Consider the following 20,595-nt stretch of genomic DNA (forward strand, 5'->3'; position numbering starts at 1 on the left):
GTTTGTTTTTTTAAGAAAGGGAGGTAGCTCCTGCCGGCTTGCTTTATTTTTTAGGTATTTCTGAGAATCCTAAGTGGCTGGAATTGGCCACTAGGTGGAACACTTAACCTAAAGTGAATGTCTCCAAACCTTTATGGCTATAAATCGGAGGTTCAAGTGAGAGGATCTCTAACATTTCTAACATCTCTAACATTTCTCACATTTCTCATGCATTATTATTAGGCCACAGTTAAGATTTATACTATCTATTTAATATATTCTGAACCTGCAAATCTCATCGAAGCCAACTCCTGTTCAGAAAGCAAAGGCAGACATAGAGAATTATAGGGATGGGCAAAAGTAGGTTTATAGTTGTTCATATGGAAAAATACAAATCTTCCTATATAATAAAGAGGTAATATGCAAGTTGACTGTCATGCCCTCGCACAAGATGGCTGCCCCCATGTGGTCACAAGATGGCCAGGAGGGGAGAGCAGTTGTGGGCGATCAGGCCAGGAGGGGAGGGCAGTTGGGGGCTACCAGGCCAGCAGGGGAGGGCAGTTGGGGGCGACCGGGCCTGCAGGGGAGGGAGGGCAGTTGGGGGGACTCGGCCTGCAGGGGAGGGCAGTTAGGGGCGACTGGGCCTGCAGGGAAGGGAGGGCAGTTGGGGGGGACCGGGCCTGCAAGGGAGGGCAGTAAGGGGCGATCGGGCTAGCAGGGGAGCAGTTAGGTGTCGATCAGGCTGGCAGTGGAGTGGTCAGGGGGTGATCAGGCTGGCAGGCAGAAGTGGTTAGGGGCAATCAGGCAGGCAGGCAGGCGAGCGGTTGGGACCCAGCAGTCCCGGATTGTGAAAGGGATCCCAGATTGGAGAGGGTGCAAGCTGGGCTGAGGGACAACCTTCCCCCCACCCAGTGCACAAATTTCATGAACTGGGCCTCTAGTTAATAAATAATATTACAATAATAGATTCTGTGTTGCACATGCTCACAATTATAAACTTACTTTTGCTCACCCAATATATCAACTCTTAAATTTTTTTGTATTCTTTAAGCCGGTAATTCTATTTCTAAAGAGCTATTTTATTTGTTACATCTGAAGCATGGATAAATAGCATAGAAGAAAATGTATGTCATCTTTTTAAGTGAAGATGTAAATTATACTAAGTGTTTAAAAATCGCCTGTTTACATTTCACTATTTTATTTGCTAAGTTTGTGGTGGATTTTGAGGAAAGTAACCTTGTGGATTAAATGATTTTTTGCTTTTCATTCCATTTTTTTTTAAAAGACACATTTATTCAGCGTCATGATCAGACTATTACATTTAGCAATCAACAGCATGGGTGCAAAAAAAAAATTGACATTAAAACCCTTGGTTGGAATGCTTTACACTTTCCAAAGAACAGAAACTAAAATAACCTGTTATACAATTAGTCACAAATAGAGTCCTCAAGTTTTTTTGCCCACTCACATGAGTATTGTCTAACACATGTCTTCTTTGTAGCAGCTAGGCCCTGCCACCACTGTGCTTGGCTGAGTTCACAAATCTGTTGTAACCTGTAGCTTCCTTGTCACTTCTCTGGCTCTCCTCTCCCGCTAAGCGTTGTTTCCTGGCAGTAATTAAAACCTTCTGTCACTGCCATAGCTACTGCTGCTGCTGGAACCGCCATAGCCTCCTTGGTTTCGTGGTTTGGCAAAGTAGTGACCTCCACCACTGTAAGGGCCAGAGCTTCTGCCTCCAAAGTTTCCTCCTTTCATAGGCCCCAAATTTGAAGATTGATTGTTGTAATTGCCAAAATCATTGTAGCTTCCACCACCTCCAAAATTGCTTCCATCATTACCAAATCCATTACCAAATCCGTCCCCACTGCCACCATATCCACCGCCACCACAGCTGCCACCAAAGCCACCTTGACCACTGAAGTTTCCTCCGTGACCAAAGTTGTCATTTCCACCAAAACCACCTCCACGACCACCTCCGAAGTTTCCAGAACCACTTCGACCTCTTTGGCTGGACGAAGCACTAGCCATCTCTTGCTTAGATAGGGCTTTCCTTACTTCACAGTTGTGGCCCTTCACAGGGTGGTGTTTCTGAATGACAATCTTGTCTCCAGAGTCATGGTCATCAAAGGTTACTAAAGCAAAGCCCCTCTTTTTGCCACTGCCTCGGTCAGTCATGATTTCAATCACTTCTATTTTCCCATACTGTTCAAAATAATCTCTTAGGTGATGTTCTTCAGTGTCTTCTTTAATACCACCGACAAAAATCTTTTTCACAGTTAAGTGGGCACCAGGTCTTTGAGAATCTTCTCTTGAGACAGCCCTCTGTGGTTCCACAACTCTCCCATCCACCTTGTGTGGCCTTGCATTCATGGCTGCATCCACCTCCTCCACAGTGGCATAGGTGACAAACCCAAAGCCTCTGGAGCGCTTGGTGTTTGGATCTCTCATCACCACACAGTCCGTGAGCGATCCCCATGGCTCAAAATGGCTCCTCAGACTCTCATCGGTTGTTTCAAAGCTCAAACCTCCGATAAAGAGCTTCTGCAGCTGCTCTGGCTCTTTGGGAGACTCAGACTTAGACATGATGACTGCAACAGGGGAAATTCCAACGATGCTTACTCCGCGGCGTTCACCAGCAGAAAGCTTTTCATTCCATTTTTAATGGCAATAATACATGTCCATTGAGGAAAATTATGGGGGAAAAAATCCCTCATAAAAGCAGAAAGATGTGTCCATGCAAGTCTACAAAGGACACTCCCAGGTGGTTAGGTACCGTGCAGAGGCCACAAACACTCTCCTCTGAGGGAGTCAGTTCATGACAGGATGGGTTCTGGCTGCCTGAGGGTTTTAGTGAGCTTCTTATGGATTGAATTTAGGATATTTCAGTGAAAATGAACACAGTATTTCTTCCAATACCTATCCTCTTATAAGCAGTTTCCATGAAAACATTGTGATTAAATAGGCCTCCCTAAAAGCACATAAATAGCTTAGGAATGAGGAAATGAATACTTTATATCTCAGAGATTTTGTATACCATAGTTTTGTGATAAAGTGAAGTTAAAATGGATAGTGTGGGAACGAGGACCACTTTGTCTAACCCTACATTTGTAAGAACAGCTATATGCTGCGAAGTAACCCTTAAAACATCTGAAGACACATAGCATTTCGTGTGCTGTGCAAATGAAATGGGAAACAGCAATGATAAGGGAAGCTGAGAGTGTCGGTGCTGGCTCCTGGCGGTCGGGGGTCATGCTTCCTGGGACCAGATGGAAGCTCAGGAAGTGGGAAGAGCAGGAAGGGCATGGGAGCCTGGAACCATCAGAGACACTGACAGGGGTTCCCAGGGAGAGAATGAACTATGGGGTCTCAAGTTCCAATCAGGGCATGGCGATTTTCAACCCTGGGCATTAAGTGTCTAAAAGGAAATCGGTTGGTATTACTTAAGAACAGAGTGGGGACAGGATTTTCTGTCAAAATACTAAAATTTCTTTTAGGAATTCAGTCAGAAATTTATATCAGGGAGAACATAACCCATTGATGGAAGAGAGTAGATGGAATGTGTTAGTAAGGAAATGAAAGGACGTGATCGAACTTTGAAGGTCTTCAGAGATGTCTATGGGGCCATTTCATCAGAAAGAAGTCCTGAGATTTCACCAGGTGTCAGTTTAACCAACATCAGTGTGGAAGGAAATGCCGAGGCTTTCTCAGAGCTGTTGGATGGATGAAGGAATGGGGTTTGGTCATGAGAGCAGGCCAACCATGGCAAGAATACATTAGAGCAATGATCCTTACCTCTAACACCATGACAAGTATGTATGACCTGGGATGTTTGTTAAAACTCAGATTGTGGGGCCCACCCTAAGTTTCTGCTTCTAGTGTAGAATGGAGACCGAGAATTTGCATTTTTAACAAATTGTTTCTAACAAAAGGATACTGATGCTGCTCGTCTGGGAACCGCACTTTGAGACCTACTGCCTAGAAGATGCCATGTTATGCAGGAGGCTGGGCGGGAAAAGCAAGGATGTCAGTCATGAGTAGAGAGAGACAGGTGAGATGCAAGCACGTTGGTACCACTCTGGAGAACACTGAAGTCTCATTGGTATCTCTTGTAAAAAGGGTGCAGATTTCCAAATAATTTATGTAGATGTTCTGCTTCAAGGAAGTGGAGCATGTCCCTCACTCCTTAGTGTAGGCTCCACACAGTGACTTCTTTCCAAAGGGTACAGTATGAAAAGAGGGTGTCTTAGTCAGTTCAGGCTGCCATGACAGAACCCCATAGACTGGGCTGCTTATAAACATAGGAATTTATTTCTCACAATTCTGGAGGCTGGGAAGTCTAAGATCAAGGGCCAGACTCTGATGGCAGATTCAGAGTCTGGGGAGAGCCTCTTGGTTCAGAGACAGCTGCCTCCTCTCTGTTATCTCACGTTGGGGAGGAGACACTGGACCTCTCTGGGATCTCTTATATAAGGGCACTAATCCCATTCATGAAGGCCCTGCCCTCATGACCTCCCAAAGGCCCCATTTCCTAATACTATCATCTAGGGAGGTAGGTTTTCAGCATATAAATTTGGGGGTGGGGGGTGTGTCACAAAAAATTCAGTGTATAGCAGATGGGGACAAAAGAGTTACTTTCCTCTGGAGAAACCTGACCAATAATTACTTCAGCCAGGTGCCTATCATCAACATCATCTGTGAAAAGTCATGTTGAGAGCATGTTAAAAGGCACGGATCTTAGTTGGCAGGTTGTCATCCTAAATAGGTTCTGAGCACATGAAAGATGAGGTATGAGGTGAGCAGTGAGATTCTCTTACCTTTCATGGTGTCCCAGGAGCACTTTCTCTAATTGCCTTAGGAGGAATAGCTGTGTATCTCCTGAGACATTGATATTTTGTTTAAAAAATTATGGATAATGTGAACCATGCAACAGATGTGTGACCTACCCCCCAAGAGAATACGCAGGGGTTATCAGCACACACCCTGTACATCAATAATAATCCTTGTTTCACATTTGGCATCCTTTTTCTCACATTTTCTTTGAATTTATGTAAGCTATATTCAGTCTTTAAGTTAGTAACTAACAGAATAAATAATTGATTTGCCTCTCTATTCTTCTATTTTTCAAAATTTCCATGTAATAAATACATCTTTTGAATATTTATTTTTTGATTTATTTCTAAGTACATTAAAATGAAACAACTTTTGTAGGACCAATGTCTTCTATTTATTTTTATCTATAAGATAGTACTGCCCTCAACACGATTAGTTCCTTAAATTACGATTTGATTTCTGCTTTCTACCTCTCCAAAAATTCTTCAGAGGATTATTTTATTAATCACACTTTTTTTTTTCATTCATAAAAAATAAGAGGAGAAAAGACAGGCATTATTTGTGTACCAGATGGCTGAGCTGGGCCCAGTTCCATGCTCTTCACTTAGTGGATTCAAACAAAAAAAAAAAAATAGGGGGAAAGAAAAGAAAATAGAACTCAGAGTGATTTGCCTAAGGGCAACATGCCAAGCTAATGGCCAAGTTGGGACCAGAATCCAGATGCTAGAGTCGGATTTGGCCCATCTCCCTATGGCAAGAGAAACACACACACATATTATGAACTATTTGAACTATTTGAACAACAAACAAACCCCTCATTAATCGCCTTTGGAGGATTATAGGGAACAACCTATTATTTTTATAATCAGTAAGTGATGAGTAAGAATTAAGCATTTACTCTTCTTTCCTATATGAGTTGTGCCTATGGGAAACCAAATAATTGATGAGTTCCAAATGATTACATAATCCTAATATATAAAAACCCTGGGTCTGTCACATCCACAATGACTGGAGGCTCGACCAACTGGAGATCAGTCCTGCAGTCAGCATTGGGTTGCCGTGGCGACCCAGCACTGACTGCTGAGGGGACTGTGAATCAGGCCCGGAAAGAGGTCTGAAGAGAGAAGCAAGGTCTGATCCGTAGCCTCTGTGGCAGCTGTTGATCAGCACTTGCCTCTCTCTTTCTTTCTGGGCCGGGCCAGCAGCGGTGCCTCCATTTCTCTCCAGGCCTCCACTGGGGCTGCTGATCAGCCCTGCCTTTCTGATCAGGCCCCATTGATAGGCCCAGAGATGCTGACTGGCATAGAAACTGACCAACCAGAACCAAATCCTGGTGAAGTGTGAGGAGCCAATGGTTGCCTAGGAGGTAGAGCTTTTGACACTGACTGGCATAGAAACCGACCAGGGGAGGGCAGTTGGGGGTGATCAGGCAGGCAGGCAGAGGCAGTAAGGGGCGATTAGGCAGGCAGGCAGAGAGGTTAGGAGTGATCAGGCAGGCAGACAGAGGGGTTAGGGGCAATCAGGCAGGCAGGAAGAGGCAGTTAGGGGCGATCAGGCAGGCAGGCGGTTAGAAGCCAGTGGTTCCAGATTGCAAGAGGGATGTCCGATTGCTGGTTTAGGACATCCCCCAAGGGGTCCCCGATTGGAGGGGGTGCAAGCTGGGCTGAGGGAACCACCCTCCATGCACGAATTTTGTGCACCAGGCCACTAGTAATAAATAAATAAATGATTGAATATAATATTAACTAGAATAGGATGCTCTAGAGTAGATAATCCATCAATCAAGAGCCAATTCTTTCAGGGATTTCGTGAGTTAGAGCTTTGGGAACATGTATTCACGTTCTCTTCTCTCCCTCTTTCTCTCTGCTTCTGTCCCCCAATCCCCACTGTTTCTCACTCTCTTCTTTCCCTCCCTATCTGAGTCCACTCCCTTTTAAATCCATCTTCCACATTGCTCCAAGGTGATTTTCCTTGTATATGTGGTTCTCTTTTCCAAGAATGTCATTTTTCAAAACCAATTTGTCTTTTAAGCATAAAATCAAATTAAAACAATCACTCCTCTGTGAAGACTTCCCAACCTCACCAGCCCACTTCTGCTCATTGGCCACATTTGGAGAGTATCATTTTATAAAGATGTCGTCACACTGTATTAAGATCTGCTTCAGTCAGAGAATCTGTCTCATTCATTTCTGAAATCTCACTTTGTATTGTTGCTCACTATATGATGGTTAAATAAATGAGTAATTAGTGAATACATTGCATTAATGATTGAGTATCCAAACTTGAGTTTTGTAAGTAACTATGGCAAATGTTGATTTCCAAGACTGCTTTTCTCCATCATTTAACTTGATTTTGGATATTGACTTCTGTGTTGTCATGGCATGCGGAGTCATTTTGAAATGGAAATTTAATATGCGTTAGCAGAAGCATATTAAAGGTAAAATTAAAAGAAAGAAAATGATGTTCTCTTAAATTATAGACCCATCGATCTTCTGCACCTCCTCTCCCATCTGCAGTCTGGCTTTATCTTCAATAAGCAGCAGGTATGGTACTCAATCTAATACCCTAGATGAGGAACAAGCTGATTGGGGGTGCTGATATTTAGCTATTAAAGTTTTTACTTGCTTTGTTTCACTTAATTGGGGATAGTCCAGTTTAAGATTAATTTTAGAATTTATTGTTGATTCCTTAGACATTTGTGATTGAAATAAATTTAGAAGTTATCTTTAATTATTTAGGGTATATTGCTCTTTAATTGCTTGGATAAAACCCTTCTATGTGCCAGTCTTGATGACCCTGATTTGTATTCTGGGATGTCTTTGCTCCAAAGAAGCTTTTATTGCGATACTCCCATGACAACCAGAGTAAACAGGAACAAGGCCTTGAAGATAAAATTATAGAACTAAGTGTTATAAACAAGGTTATGTCTTAGATCACCTTATTTTTAAAGTTTGTTTTCATAACTTGGGCGGTTTTTAGAAGAACTAAATGTATGTCCTTTTGCCATGTTACAGCAAATATTTATATCTAGAAAGTATGCATTTTGAGTGTTGGAAAGGATGCAAGCAGCATGTTTAGGACTAATTTACATGTTTTCTAGCAGTTCATCTTAATTCACAGATGAATGGCCTTTCATTTACATAAGACAGCAAATAAAATTATTTGGTTTTATAGCTACATTTGAACTTTGAACTTAGATATCTGGTAGTTAAGCTAATGTATAGGGATTTCTTTGTAATCAGTAGCACTGAAAGATAAATGCCAACTTTTAAACCCCTTTTCATTTATCTTTTTTTTAAAAAAAAACAAAACTGTCCTTTGCCTTTATTGCTTGTATACACAAAGATTACATTATAAAACTCAGTGGGAGGAGGAAAAAATAATGAAAGAAAAAGTTACCTGCTTTAGCACTTTTAAGAATAGTTTTGATAACTTAGATCAACCTGCTAATCTGAAATAGAGCAAAACTATAATATAATCATGATATAGTTCTAATAATCACATCAATTATATTTTCATTTTAAATTTTTTCTTAAAAAACATTAATACTATAAAAATGAGTTGATGACATCCTTATTTAAAAGACACCTTGTAGGAGAAACCAAGATGGCGGAATAGGTAAACACCTAAACTGCTGCCTCGCATAGCAATTTCAAAACTACAACTAAAAGACAAAACATACATCATCCAGAACCATAGGAAGGCTGGCTGAGTGGAAATTCTACAACTAGAAGGAAAGAGAAAAGCACACTGAGACTTACAGGAACTGCGGAAGGCAGAGGTACGGAGGCGCACGCGCGGAGAGGGCTGGCAACTGAGTATGCGGCTGGCTTTCTCAATCGGGAGGGAGACACAAGCTCCCGACTGCTCTGAACTCCAGATCCGGGTGAGACTCTTGGGACCCAGACTCATACGGGGAGAACTGGAATGTTTGGCAGCGGGCGAAACTCAAGGGCAGCTTTCTCTCAGAGGTGCTTGCAGCGATTACCGTGGGACACTGAGAACCAGGGGCTTCTTAGGGCAGGGCTGACGGGAAGCCATTGCTGTTTGTTCTGCCCTGAGATCCCGCCCCATGAAGCCATTGCTGATTGCTCCGCCCTGAGACTCAGCCCCATCCAAGCTGAGCGCAGAGGCTTTTGCATATGAATGGCCTGGTCCTTTGAATTTTAAACTTACCTAACAATCTGCAGCTGAGTCAGTGAGACCCAGAACATCCAAAAGAAGGGCCAAGGCTCCACAGCAGCTTTCATTGCTTCACATCTGGGCCTCATCTGAGCACCTCCAAAACCCAAACAAAGAAGAGGAATCTGCAGATCGCTCCATAGCTCCTGCTCGGTGGCCTCAGGCAGAGGCTAAATTAGCATCTCCTTGGAGATCCAAGAGCCAGTGTATCCAGGGGTCAGAGTAGGACCATCCAGATTACAACTCCTCAGATCCATAAGGGACACACTCAGGGGGCAGACTCAGTGAGCACCAAAGCCCCACTGAAGCAAATCTTGCCTCATGAGGGTGTCTCCAGCACAGAAGTTCTCCCATCGTAGACACAGCTGATCCTCACAGCCAATTGGCCTGGAGGTCAATTCCTCCCAGTGATACCAACAACAATCAAGGCTTAACTACAACAAGACTGTGCACACAGCCCACAAAGGGGTGCACCAAGAGTGTCTACCTCAGGTAATTGGGGAGGCTGAGCCACTGGGCCCTATAGGACACCTAGCACACAAAGCCACTCTATCAACTCAGGGAAACAGCCAAAATGTGGAGATAAAGAAACAGGTCACAAATGAAAGAAATGGAGGAAAGCAAACGACTGGATATAGAGTTCAAAACCATGGTTATAAGGTTTTTCAAGAATTTTCTAAAAAAGGCCGATAAATTTAGCAAGACTGTTGAGGATATGAAAAAGGACCAACTAGAAATTAAGCATACACTGACTGCAATAAAAAATAATATACAGATATCCAACAGCAGACTAGAGGATCGCAAGAATCAAGTCAAAGATTTGAAATACAAAGAAGCAAAGACACCCAACTGGAAAAGCAAAAAGAATCCAAAAATATGAAGATAGTGTAAGGAGCCTCTGGGACAACTTCAACCATACCAACATCTGAATTATGGGGATGCCAGAAGAAGAGAGAGAGCAAGATGCTGAAAACCTTGAAGAAATAATGACAGAAAACTTCCCCCACCTGGTGAAAGAAATAGACTTACAAGCCCAGGAAGTGCAGAGAACCCCAAACAAAAGGAATCCAAAGAGGACCACACCAAGACACATTATAATTAAAATGCCAAGAGCAAAAGACAAAGAGAGAATATTAAAAGCAGCAAGAGAAAAACAGTTAGTTACCTACAAGGGAGCACCCATACTATTGTCAGTTGATTTCTCAACAGAAACTATGCAGGCCAGACGGGAGTGGCAAGAAATATTCATAGTGAGGAATAGCAAGAACCTACAACCAAGATTACTCTACCCAGCAAAGCTATCATTCAGAATTGAAGGTCAGATAAAGAGCTTCACAGATAAGAAAAAGCTAAAGGAGTTCATCACCACCAAACCAGTATTATATGAAATGCTGAAAGGTATTCTTTAAGAAGAGGAAGAAGAAGAAAAAAGTAAAGATAAAAATTATGAACTACAAATGCATATCTATCAACAAGTGAATCTAAAAATCAAGTGAATAAAAAATCTGATGAACAGAATAAACTGGTGAATATAATAGAATCAGGGGCATAGAAACGGAGTGGACTGACAATTCTCAGGGGGAAAGGGGTATGGGGGGTGCGGGAAGAGACTGGACAAAAATCGTACACCTATGGATGAGGACAGTGGGGGGCGGGGTAAGGGCAGAGGGTGGGGTGGGAACTGGGTGGAGGGGAGCTATGGGGGGAAAAAAGAGGAACAATTGTAATAATCTGAACAATAAAGATTTATTAAATTAAAAAATAAATAATAAAATGCTTATTCAGTCCTTCAAAAAAAATAAAATAAAAGACACCTTGTACTGTATCAAATTATGATTTACTTTAATACCAACTGAAAAAAATAGATCTTATATAGCCTATTATTTCAATGAAGTTTTATTATTACTTTCATTTTCAAAATTGGTAGAAATTTTTCTCTTATTATAAGTGTTGAAATTTCCTTAAAAGTGTTGAAAGGCCATAGACATTTTAGGATAGGCCTATAAGGAAAATCAATTATTCCAATATCAATAAATAAGATACTTGATAAATTTATAATTACTTCTTTAATTTCCTTACTAATATTTCCTGATTTTCTAGTTTTTTTAATGCATATTGTGTTGTAAAATTATCTAAGTTCAAGCCTTTTCACTGGAGCAATTTCCATTTTCTATTTTTTCTCTTCAGTTTTTCAAATATATAGTAAAACAATCCAATAATCATTGAAGGGAGGAATGATCATTTAAGTTGGATAGTGTCATTTACCTTTTAATTTCATTGGAGAGATATTAATATTAGTCATAAAAGATTTACAATTTCAACACACATACATGCCATCACAGAATTAAAAATCATTATAACTTATAAAGGGTTCCCCTTCGTTTAATGTGTCCTAGTCAAATTTTCATCTAATGAAATATGCTTTTATTAAATACAGCAGCCACCACTTACCTTTAAATATTTTATGGATGAAACTAAGTTCAGTACTGATGCAAGGCTGCTGGCATCAAAGCTTTCACTTTGAATTATTGCCTCAAGGTACTGCATTTCTAAAATGCACCACCAATTATTCTAGATTTAGCATATTCTGTCTTTAATTTCATATATACCATCTTTTGGGGAAAAAATTGATTCATTTTTTTTTGAGATGAGATACAAGAACAGCATCATTCTTGAGGTTCCACCTCAAAAAAGAAAAAAAAAAGGTGTTTGTACGTAGCAGCTAGTTTTGATGCCACCTGGTTTTGCTAGGCTAGCCTTCACACAAAGAGCATGCATATACAGCCACAGCTCACGCATCTGTTTTGAAGTTGACTGAGAACTGCTGCTTATTCAAGTCACAGAGGCCCCCATGTTACGCAAGGAGACAGTTGAATTGCATGTCCACCATGAGAAAAGGAAAATAAACGATGAAACAAATGCAGCAAATATAGGCAGTTGGCATTCAGAACATGCCAAAAAGCTAACACTCATGATTGTCATTATAAAGGTTTTTCTTTCTAAAAAAAAAAAAAAAAAGGTCTTTCTTTGCATATTTTAAAATGTAATGGTCCTAGAGAATCATGAAGTGCCCTTTTGTTTTTGCTGCTGACCTCTAGTGACCTCTCGTTGTTTTTGGCATTGCTGGTAGTACGTAGAAAGGCTTTTGTTTTCATCTAAAAGCTTTTTATGTTCCTGTACCAGACAAGATGCATTTTGCTGGTCCTTTTCATCCTGGTCCAGTTCTGCAACTAGTTCTTGCTTTCTCTGTAATAACAATGCAATTTCTGTTTGAACTTTCATATATTCTTGTGCCATTTTACAATGCTGTTCCAACACTGCCATAGATTCTTTGGAGTTTGGGCATGGCGCTAGAGGCTAGTGATCCAGTGTAAGATAAGCCATTCGGATGAAGTTATCTGATCCATTGGTATCTGTGGAATCGTCAGGAGTTCATAGATGACTTCGAGCTGACTTTTCTGAGGTTGGCCCTAAGGTAGTAGTGATCATTCTATGCTAGGACTGGATGACCTACTGCTGACCTGACGAGGTTCTGTTCCAGTAACAATCAAGTCGTGGATGGATCTACGTCTTGGCTGTCCATTGCCTGATATGATGATCTCAGGGACATCCAGAATGTTGCCAAATGAAGCAGTTTTATGATGGCCCTGTTTAGGCTTGGAACAGGCTGTGGTTGCAGCAATCCTGGCTTCTATTTCAGACATGTCAGCACTCATCCTCTTGCACTTGGAGGTTGGGGGCAAGCTCTCTACACTGTTCCCATGGGAAGCTAAACGGCCAGATTCACTCTGTTGCTTTGCCTGATTTTTCAATAATTGTGATTCTAAGCATTTAATAGTATCATTTGTGGAAGGAACTTGCTCCACATTAGTGTCACTTTTATTACTGGTATTTGTAGAAGCAATGTCCATGAATGAGCCTCTACTGGTGGCCGAGTTGCTCTATCCCTCATTGGAGTACAGACAGGGATACTGCAGGGGCTCATCTGCTCCTGCAAAGTACCGCATCAAGTGAGCCAGTGTTTTCACAGTCTCCTCCATTGAAGGGCATAGAGAAGGATCTTTAGACCAACAGCGAGTCACCAGGCTCTTAACAGGCTTAGGTAAATTTTTGATCAGTGGTGGTCGAGTACCGTTGGGAATAGCCCACATGCTAACGGAAAGCTGGGCCATCAATCTCATTAAAGGGTTTCCGACGCATTATCACTTCCCAAAGGATAATACCCCCACTGAAGACATCCCTTTTTATTGTAATTGCTACCTTCAAAGACTTCAGGTGCCATCCAGGCAGCACTCCCCTTGTTATTGGTCATGTGTGTCTGAATGTCACAGGCTGTACCAAAATCACAAATTTTTAAAACTGTCCCCCCTGCGACCAGCAGCAAGTTTGGTGGTTTCAGGTCCCTGTGAATGAGAGCTTTGGGCTGCATGCTGTGAAGATAAGCCACTCCTTGGGAACACTGTAAACACCAACTCATGGCATGGGCAGCAGTGTAATATGGCAATGGTTCAGCACCTGGAAGCACATTATATAAAGAGCCCCCTTCAGCATATTCCAGCACAAGACACACTGGATTCAAACAGGCTCCATAGAGCTTTACAATATTTGGATGGTTCACATGGGATAATTGCTGAAGCTCTACAATAAAAGCTTTCCTCTCAAACTCACTTTCTATTTGTTTAATAGCAACATCTTTTGCTCTCCACTTAGCTTTGCAAACTACTCCAAAGGCTCCTCTTGCAACAACCTCTTCCACCTCGATCTCCTTATAGTCAATTTCTTCAAAGTTGAGGACTTGGGAAGGGGGTGTCCGATCATGTCACTGGCCGAAGAGGAGAAGGAGGAGGAAGTGGGGGAGACTGTAGACGTGATCTCTCAAGGAGCACGAGGTACGGGGAGGAGGAAGACCCGAGCATACCTGCTGGAAGCTACCCATTGGTTACACTATCAGGAAAGTGTAAACAAGGATCCCAGAAGGCTGATGGACCTTGATCTTTGGCAAGGGCCAAAGCTATGCACTGATTGTTTAGTTGAGACAATGGTGGCTCAAGCAATTTCCTGACCTAATAGTCTCAAAGTAAATCTTTACTAATATTTACTGACCTTTAAGATAGTCTGTCTGCTACCAGAATTGCCTGCCTGACTAAGGGCAATATGTGTATCTAAAATTGAATAAAAAGCTGGCAGGGCCTGGGCACCAGTGAAGCCCTCCCACTAGAGTTGGGCTCTCCACCTGGCCCCCTGTTTCCAAATTCATATTTCTTGTTTAGTTTCTTCATTTGTGCATGGCCCTTCTCCAGGTCCCGGACCCAAGCCACAGTGGCTATCACATCTTTCACACCAACCCGCCTCCAGATGGTCCTTCATCCTGGAGCCACGGCGATCTGTGGAGGGGACAAGGGCAGCAGTCACAACCGAGTCCCTGCTCCAGCTCCTCTCTCAGTTATCTTTTAATGCAAAATAAACATATCCAGTGGCTTAAAACAACAGCCATTTAATTATTTCTCAAGACTATGTTGTCTGGGCTCCACTGGGTTTCTCTTTTTCTTCACATGCCATTGACCGGCACTGGAGTCCTCTCAGGGCCCTCTGGGGATGGACTCTCAAGGTGGGTCCCTCACATGAGTGCTCATTGGTGCTGGCAGTTGACTGCTCATTGGTGCTTGCTTCTTCCCCTGTGGCTTCTCTCAGGGACCTGGCTTTGTCATAACATGATGACTATATTCCAGGTGATGTAAATGGAAGGTGCCCGTCTTCTGAAGGCCAAGGCTGAGAAGGTCACTCCCACTGCATCCCATTGGTACCCAATTACAAGGAAGGGCTCTTTAAAGGGGAGGTGAAATCAACTCTACCTCTCAACCTGGGAGTAGCACATATTTACAAGTAAGAAAGGAATTGATGGTGGCTATTTTTAGAGACTACCTACCATAGACCCCAGTAGAACCCTCAGTTTCATACTATCTGCTATTTGGCTCTATTCAAAACCTTGGTGGTACTGCTGTTATTTATGGAAACTGATGGGTTAGACTGACCATTCTTCTATGGCAGAAGTTAGTAAATCAGAATCTGTGAAGCTTCTGCATATGTAAGCAAAGTTTTGTACAGCTGCGATTTTTATTTGGGAGAAAAAAGCAGTAGTGCTTAGCAGTAAATTATTTAGGCTCATGAGTCTCATACTTTCCTTTAAATCTAGGCTCTGCCATTTACCAGTTCGTTATGTCATTTTGGATGGCTTATTTAACCTTGCTAAGCTCAGTTATGAAATTAGCATATATTTCATAGGTTGTTGTGAGGTGTAAATGATGAGCTCTTCACACAGGGCATGTCGCATAGTAAGGGCTCCGTAAATATTGGATTATTGTTATCAGGGTTATTCTAAATAGCTCAGTGAGTACCCAAAGGAGTGAAACTCGGGCCTTAAATTCGTTGAGCTCAAATGTAATATTACATGAGATCATCAGAAATCTACATTCTTGGACTAAATTACTGAAGTCTGACTGAAGTACTTCCTTTATTTTTTTTTTATTCTCACCTGAAGATATGTTTTTTATTGATTTTATAGAGAGAGAGTAAGAGAGAGAACAAAGGGGAGAGAGAACAAAGGGGGGGGGGGGAGAGAGAGAGAGAGAGAGAGAGAGAGAGAGAGAGAGAATGAGAGAAAGAGATATTGATGTGTGAGAGAAACATCGATTGGTCGCCTCCCATACATGCCCCGACTGTGGATGAAATCCACACCTGAGTATGTGCCCTGACCAGGAATCAAACCTATAATCTTTTGGCACAGGGGATGACACTCCAACCAACTGTGCCACCCGGCCAATTTGGCTCAGTTGTCTATTAATCAATTTCTTTTCTAAGTCTATTAAACACCTCACAGAGTGCCCATTCACTTAATCTGGCAACAGCTTCCAAGTAGAACCTGGAACTTTTACAGTATACATTATTAATTGCAGATAAATACTATATCTAGTGGGCTTCTTAAGTTTGTCATGTTTATTGCACAAGAACAACCCTAATTGACAAAATATGTGGTATATTCACAGATATTAAATAGGGATCCATTCCACATGTAATGTGAACAATAAATCCTAAAATCAGAGGCAGGAGAGCTAAGGACTTCAGTTACAATGAAATGAAAACTCCTGGCTTCATGCTCATATTCTACAGTTTGCGCTATTAATTGTACAGGATTATTGGGGATGATGTGTGTGTGTGTTTATAGGCAAATTGGCCTTATTGATGATTCCCCCTCCAATGTTTACATAATTATAGTGAATTGTGTCTTTTTAATCATAAATGCCACCTATAGCAAAGTATTCCCTCTAACTATTCATAATATGATTTTCTTCTTTTTGTCCATTCAATAGAAAGATGAAAGTGCTATTTCTTAAAGAAGGCATAGAATGTGCAAAAATGTATCTTACTGCTCTGAAAGGAAGCAATTTTTTCATTTGTGGCACATTAAAATTTAATGAGAAAAATTTGATACGATTTCAAAGAAGAAGTATATCGATTCTCCAAACCTTCAGCTTTTTATTAGCACTTTTATAATTGCTGTTAGGAAAGCAATTTAGCTCGTCGAAGTACAGTGAGCTAATGCCCCTTGTTAGCTGAAAGGTGTAGGCATGGAGTCGGGTGGTGACTGTAAATTAGTTTAGGCAGGTCTCAGCTAGCAGTCCGGGCTGAGTTCAAGACTCTGCATCTCACTAGCCTGTTCGTTCACAGGGAAGCCAGGTTCAAGGGGAGGCGCGTTGGCATACTTGGGAGATGTATCTAAAGTGCACAGGGCTTGTGATTTTGCACTCAATCAGCACGTAGGGGGAAAGCCCTGTGCACTTTAGATACATCTCCCAAGTATGCCAACGCGCCTCCCCTTGAACCTGGCTTCCCTGTGAACGAACAGGCTAGTGAGATGCAGAGGGAGACTTTTATGTTCTTATTTACTAATATCAATTTTCTAATTTTTTAATTTATTGATATATATATATATATATATATATATATATATATATATATATATATATATGAAGGGGGGAGGAGAGAAACATCAATTTGTTGTTCCACTAGTTTATGCATTCATTGGTTTATTCTTGTATGTGCCCTGACCAGGGATCTAACCTGAAACCTTGGTATGCTCTAACCAACTGAGCTACCCAGCCAGGTAATTTATCTAAAGAACATTTTACTTATGTATGATCCAGACTCACTTAAAAAATTATTTGACTGCAAATACAGTTTATACTCAGTTGCATCTATTATATGCTAAGCTTTTCTCTTTGGCTGTTTTGAACACAATACTTTGCCTTAAATTATATTGTTTTACTTCCTCCAGCTAAAAATTCAGAATATTTTTTTTCTATTTAAAAAACAGACTAATTTTAATGACCAAATGAAAAGTAGCTAGTAGAAATATAAACACATATGTCATTCGCTATTGCTATTTAAACTCTGAACACTGTGAAACATTTAAACAAAATAAGCTCAGAGTCTTCCTATTATGGTTCTCTCCTTCAAAACAGGGACTCTCAATGATAACTCTTTGTTCTTTTTGGAATTTATTTATTTATTTTAAATTTATTTTTGATACAATTACAGATATCCCCATTTGCGCACCTCCACAGACCCCCGCCCCATCACCACTCTGTGGTCTGTGTCCATAGGTAATGCATATATGTTCTTTGGCTAATCTCTTCACCTTCTTTCATCCAGTCACCCCCCAACTTCCCTTTGACAACGATCAGTCAGTTTCACATATCCATTTCTCTGATTCTATTTTGTTATTATAACTCTATATTTTATACAGTTTCTAGAGAAAACATCCTTACTTATAATAGATTCTCCTCAAATATTTGCTGAGGCAAAGTTCCTTTTGCACTGGTATTTCTACTATAAATTTGTAATTTTATTTTTATGGTTTTATATACAATTTTAGCACAAATCCCAAAGATTTGATAAGTAAATAATTTGGACATGCATATAATGGGGCAGTATAAACACTGAGTCTGAAAGCAAATGAGCCAACCCTAGCTCTGCCTCTTACTAGCTTTATGAACTAAAAATTTTCTTGATGTTTCTTAATTTCCTTTACTCATGTAGGGATAATAACACATACATGCATTGCAAGGTAAAGATTGCAAGGCTATTTAAAGAGACAACCACAGGCCCTGTCCAGTGTGGCTCAGTTGGTTGGAGTATTGTCCCATACACTGAAAGGTGGTGGGTTTGATTCCTGGTCAGGGCACATACCCAGGTTGCAGGTTTGATCCACACTTGGAGCACTTATGGGAGGCAACTCATGGATGTTTTTATCTCTCTCCCTTTCTCTCTCTAATGTCAATAAAAAAAAACACATCTTCAGGTGAGGATTACAAGAAAGAGAGGGAGAGAGGGAGGGAAGGAGGGAGAGAGAGAGAGAAAGAGAGAGAGAGAGAGAGAGAGAGAGAGAGAGAGAGAGAGAGAGAGGTTAGCGCAGTATCTGAAAAATAAGAGCCATTATAAATCCTTTTCATTGTGCACTTGCAGTTTCTCTCTCCCACCACTAGGAGGAAGAAGCGCATTTGTTGTAGTCTCAAGATCAAGTACAAGGATGTTTATTTCTAAAAGCTAAATGAATTTTCCTAGGCAGTCTTTTGTCATTTTGGTTATTAAAATCTTCAGACATCTCCTTGGTACAGTATTCACATTTCTTTATTAAAAGTAAATTGTTTTCTTCCCATCACCTGGCAAGAATTGAAAGTCATATTCACTGTTTAAATAAGAGACAGTACCACACAAGACAATAATAAATGAAAATAAAAGCTGACAAAAACACATGTTTTATTGGCTTATCTCTAAATATTTCTGTCACACACTTTTTATTTTAGTTTCATGAATTATTTTAAAAATGGAAGATTTGCTGTGAATTAGATATTGTACAGAGAAGCTAAAATACCAGTAGAGTTCATGGGGCTGTGACTACACTTTGTTGTTGTTTTCATAGCTGAATGCACCTTTTTGGGGGGGAACATTGGTCCCATTACAGAAACTAAACTTGGGAAGAGCGCACCTGGGAATAGTTTTGTTGTCATAATGCATACCCTTCACCTTTCACTCAGCATTTCTTTGACGCAGATGACAAGGTGAGCTGGTGGACAGAGCTTAACCTGGAGAACCTCCTCCTCGGGGCATTGCCTCCACACATGGCCCAAATCCAAGGGCACACTGGGGTGCAGCTGTGGGATTCAAATAGGAGCGGTGACCTCCCCCACCAGTCTACTGGTGTCCATTGTCACTGCCAATGTAACCTTTGAAACACCCATCACTGTTAATGTTAAAATGAGAAAAGAAATTCTATGTAAATTAACAAACCACAACATTACTCATTTGCATGTGTCCTTTATTCTATGTCACAAGAAACATCAAGTATTTAAATAAAATAAACAGGGCCCAAGGGTCCCAGTGCTGGTTAATTCTGTGTGTCAAATATTTAGTTAATATTTAGTCAGATATTTTGGGTATACCTATGAGGGTGTTTCTGGAAGAGATGAGCATTTGAATGGGTAGCTCAAATACAGCAGATTGACCCCTGTTGACCAAAATTAATTTAGACTGTAATAAAGAATAAAAAGCATGCATTTGAGCAAAAGGAGCTGCAGCCTGGGAAACACAGATTCAGCTGGTAACCTAAATTGTGCTCCAAGAGAACAAAGAAAGCTGGAACTTATAGAGGCAGAAACCACAGGCTGCAACACGGTGTGATGGCGAATTCAAGGATGATTCGTTAAATCTGGATGCTCAATCTCAGAGGTAAACCTCGGGCATGGAAACAAGGCGTGCAAGTTCCACGATGGACTTTATAGGAAGCGCAAAATCCAGACCTCGAGTGGGGGTGAGCCGTGGGTAAGTGACTTTCCTAATTACTTCCTGACTCCATTTAGGGGCCCCTGATTTAATGACTCCATTGTTGACATGTCAGGCTCCCACCACCCTACTATGTATAGCCTCATCCAATCTATTCAATTAGTTGAAACCCGAATTGAACACAAAGGCTGAGTAAGGGGCAACTCCTCTTGCCTGACTGCCGTGAGCTGGGGCATCAGCTTTGCCTGCCTTTGGACACACACGGAGACATCAGCTCTGCAAGGGTTGGGAGCCTGCTGGCTTTCAGACTGGAAAATACACCATCTGCCTGTTGCAGGAGGTTGTCCAGAGCACATGGCTGCCATTTGACCCCAGAGCTGAGCCCGGGCAATAGGAGGCCCTCACTCACGCTGTGTCCTTGGAATGTACATCGTGCCCACCGTTCCCACAGTGGAAGTCATTTTCAAGGACGCAGCCTTGAGAGGGTCCTGTGTTATTGAGACCAAATAGACTGAACATGTGACTGAACCCAGTTAAGGCCTCTCTATAAACGTAAGATTCTGGCCAGTGGGTGCAGAGATCTACCCGTCCTGCAGGGATCCAAGACAAGCAAGGTAAGTTCCCTGCTTGTTAAACCTGCCTCCTACCCAGCTGGAGTGGTTTGTCTCATTTTTCCTTCTCTTCTTCCTTCTTTTCGGGGTTAGTTTGCAAACCAACCCTGCTGTCCTGCTTCTCAGGTCCTGGCCTCTCACTGGATCTGAACCC

General features: G+C 41.5%; 1 protein-coding gene and 1 pseudogene across 2 annotated transcripts; both read right to left on the reverse strand.

Annotated features, from left to right (window-relative positions):
* Positions 1-1,408: 1,408 nt before the first annotated feature.
* Positions 1,409-2,616, reverse strand: LOC307107059 (heterogeneous nuclear ribonucleoprotein A1-like 2). Its single transcript, XM_079783966.1, has one exon. The coding sequence runs from the start codon at positions 2,560-2,562 to the stop codon at positions 1,597-1,599; it is 966 nt and encodes a 321-aa protein (XP_079640092.1). The 5' UTR covers positions 2,563-2,616; the 3' UTR covers positions 1,409-1,596.
* A 9,435-nt stretch (positions 2,617-12,051) lies between these two features.
* On the reverse strand, positions 12,052-20,261 carry LOC307107498 (mitogen-activated protein kinase kinase kinase 7-like; annotated as a pseudogene). The gene is made up of 2 exons: positions 20,240-20,261; positions 12,052-13,850 (listed from the first exon to the last, which is right to left on the reverse strand). The product of its transcript is annotated as a mitogen-activated protein kinase kinase kinase 7-like (transcript).
* Positions 20,262-20,595: the final 334 nt, after the last annotated feature.

Source organism: Cnephaeus nilssonii (genome assembly GCF_951640355.1).
Source record: "Cnephaeus nilssonii genome assembly, chromosome: 11".
Classification (NCBI taxonomy): domain Eukaryota; kingdom Metazoa; phylum Chordata; class Mammalia; order Chiroptera; family Vespertilionidae; genus Cnephaeus; species Cnephaeus nilssonii.

What these genes read in the sequence shown, in the direction of transcription:
- LOC307107059 (XM_079783966.1), bottom strand. Translation starts at nt 2,562, where the DNA reads ATGTCTAAGTCTGAGTCTCCCAAAGAGCCAGAGCAGCTGCAGAAGCTC.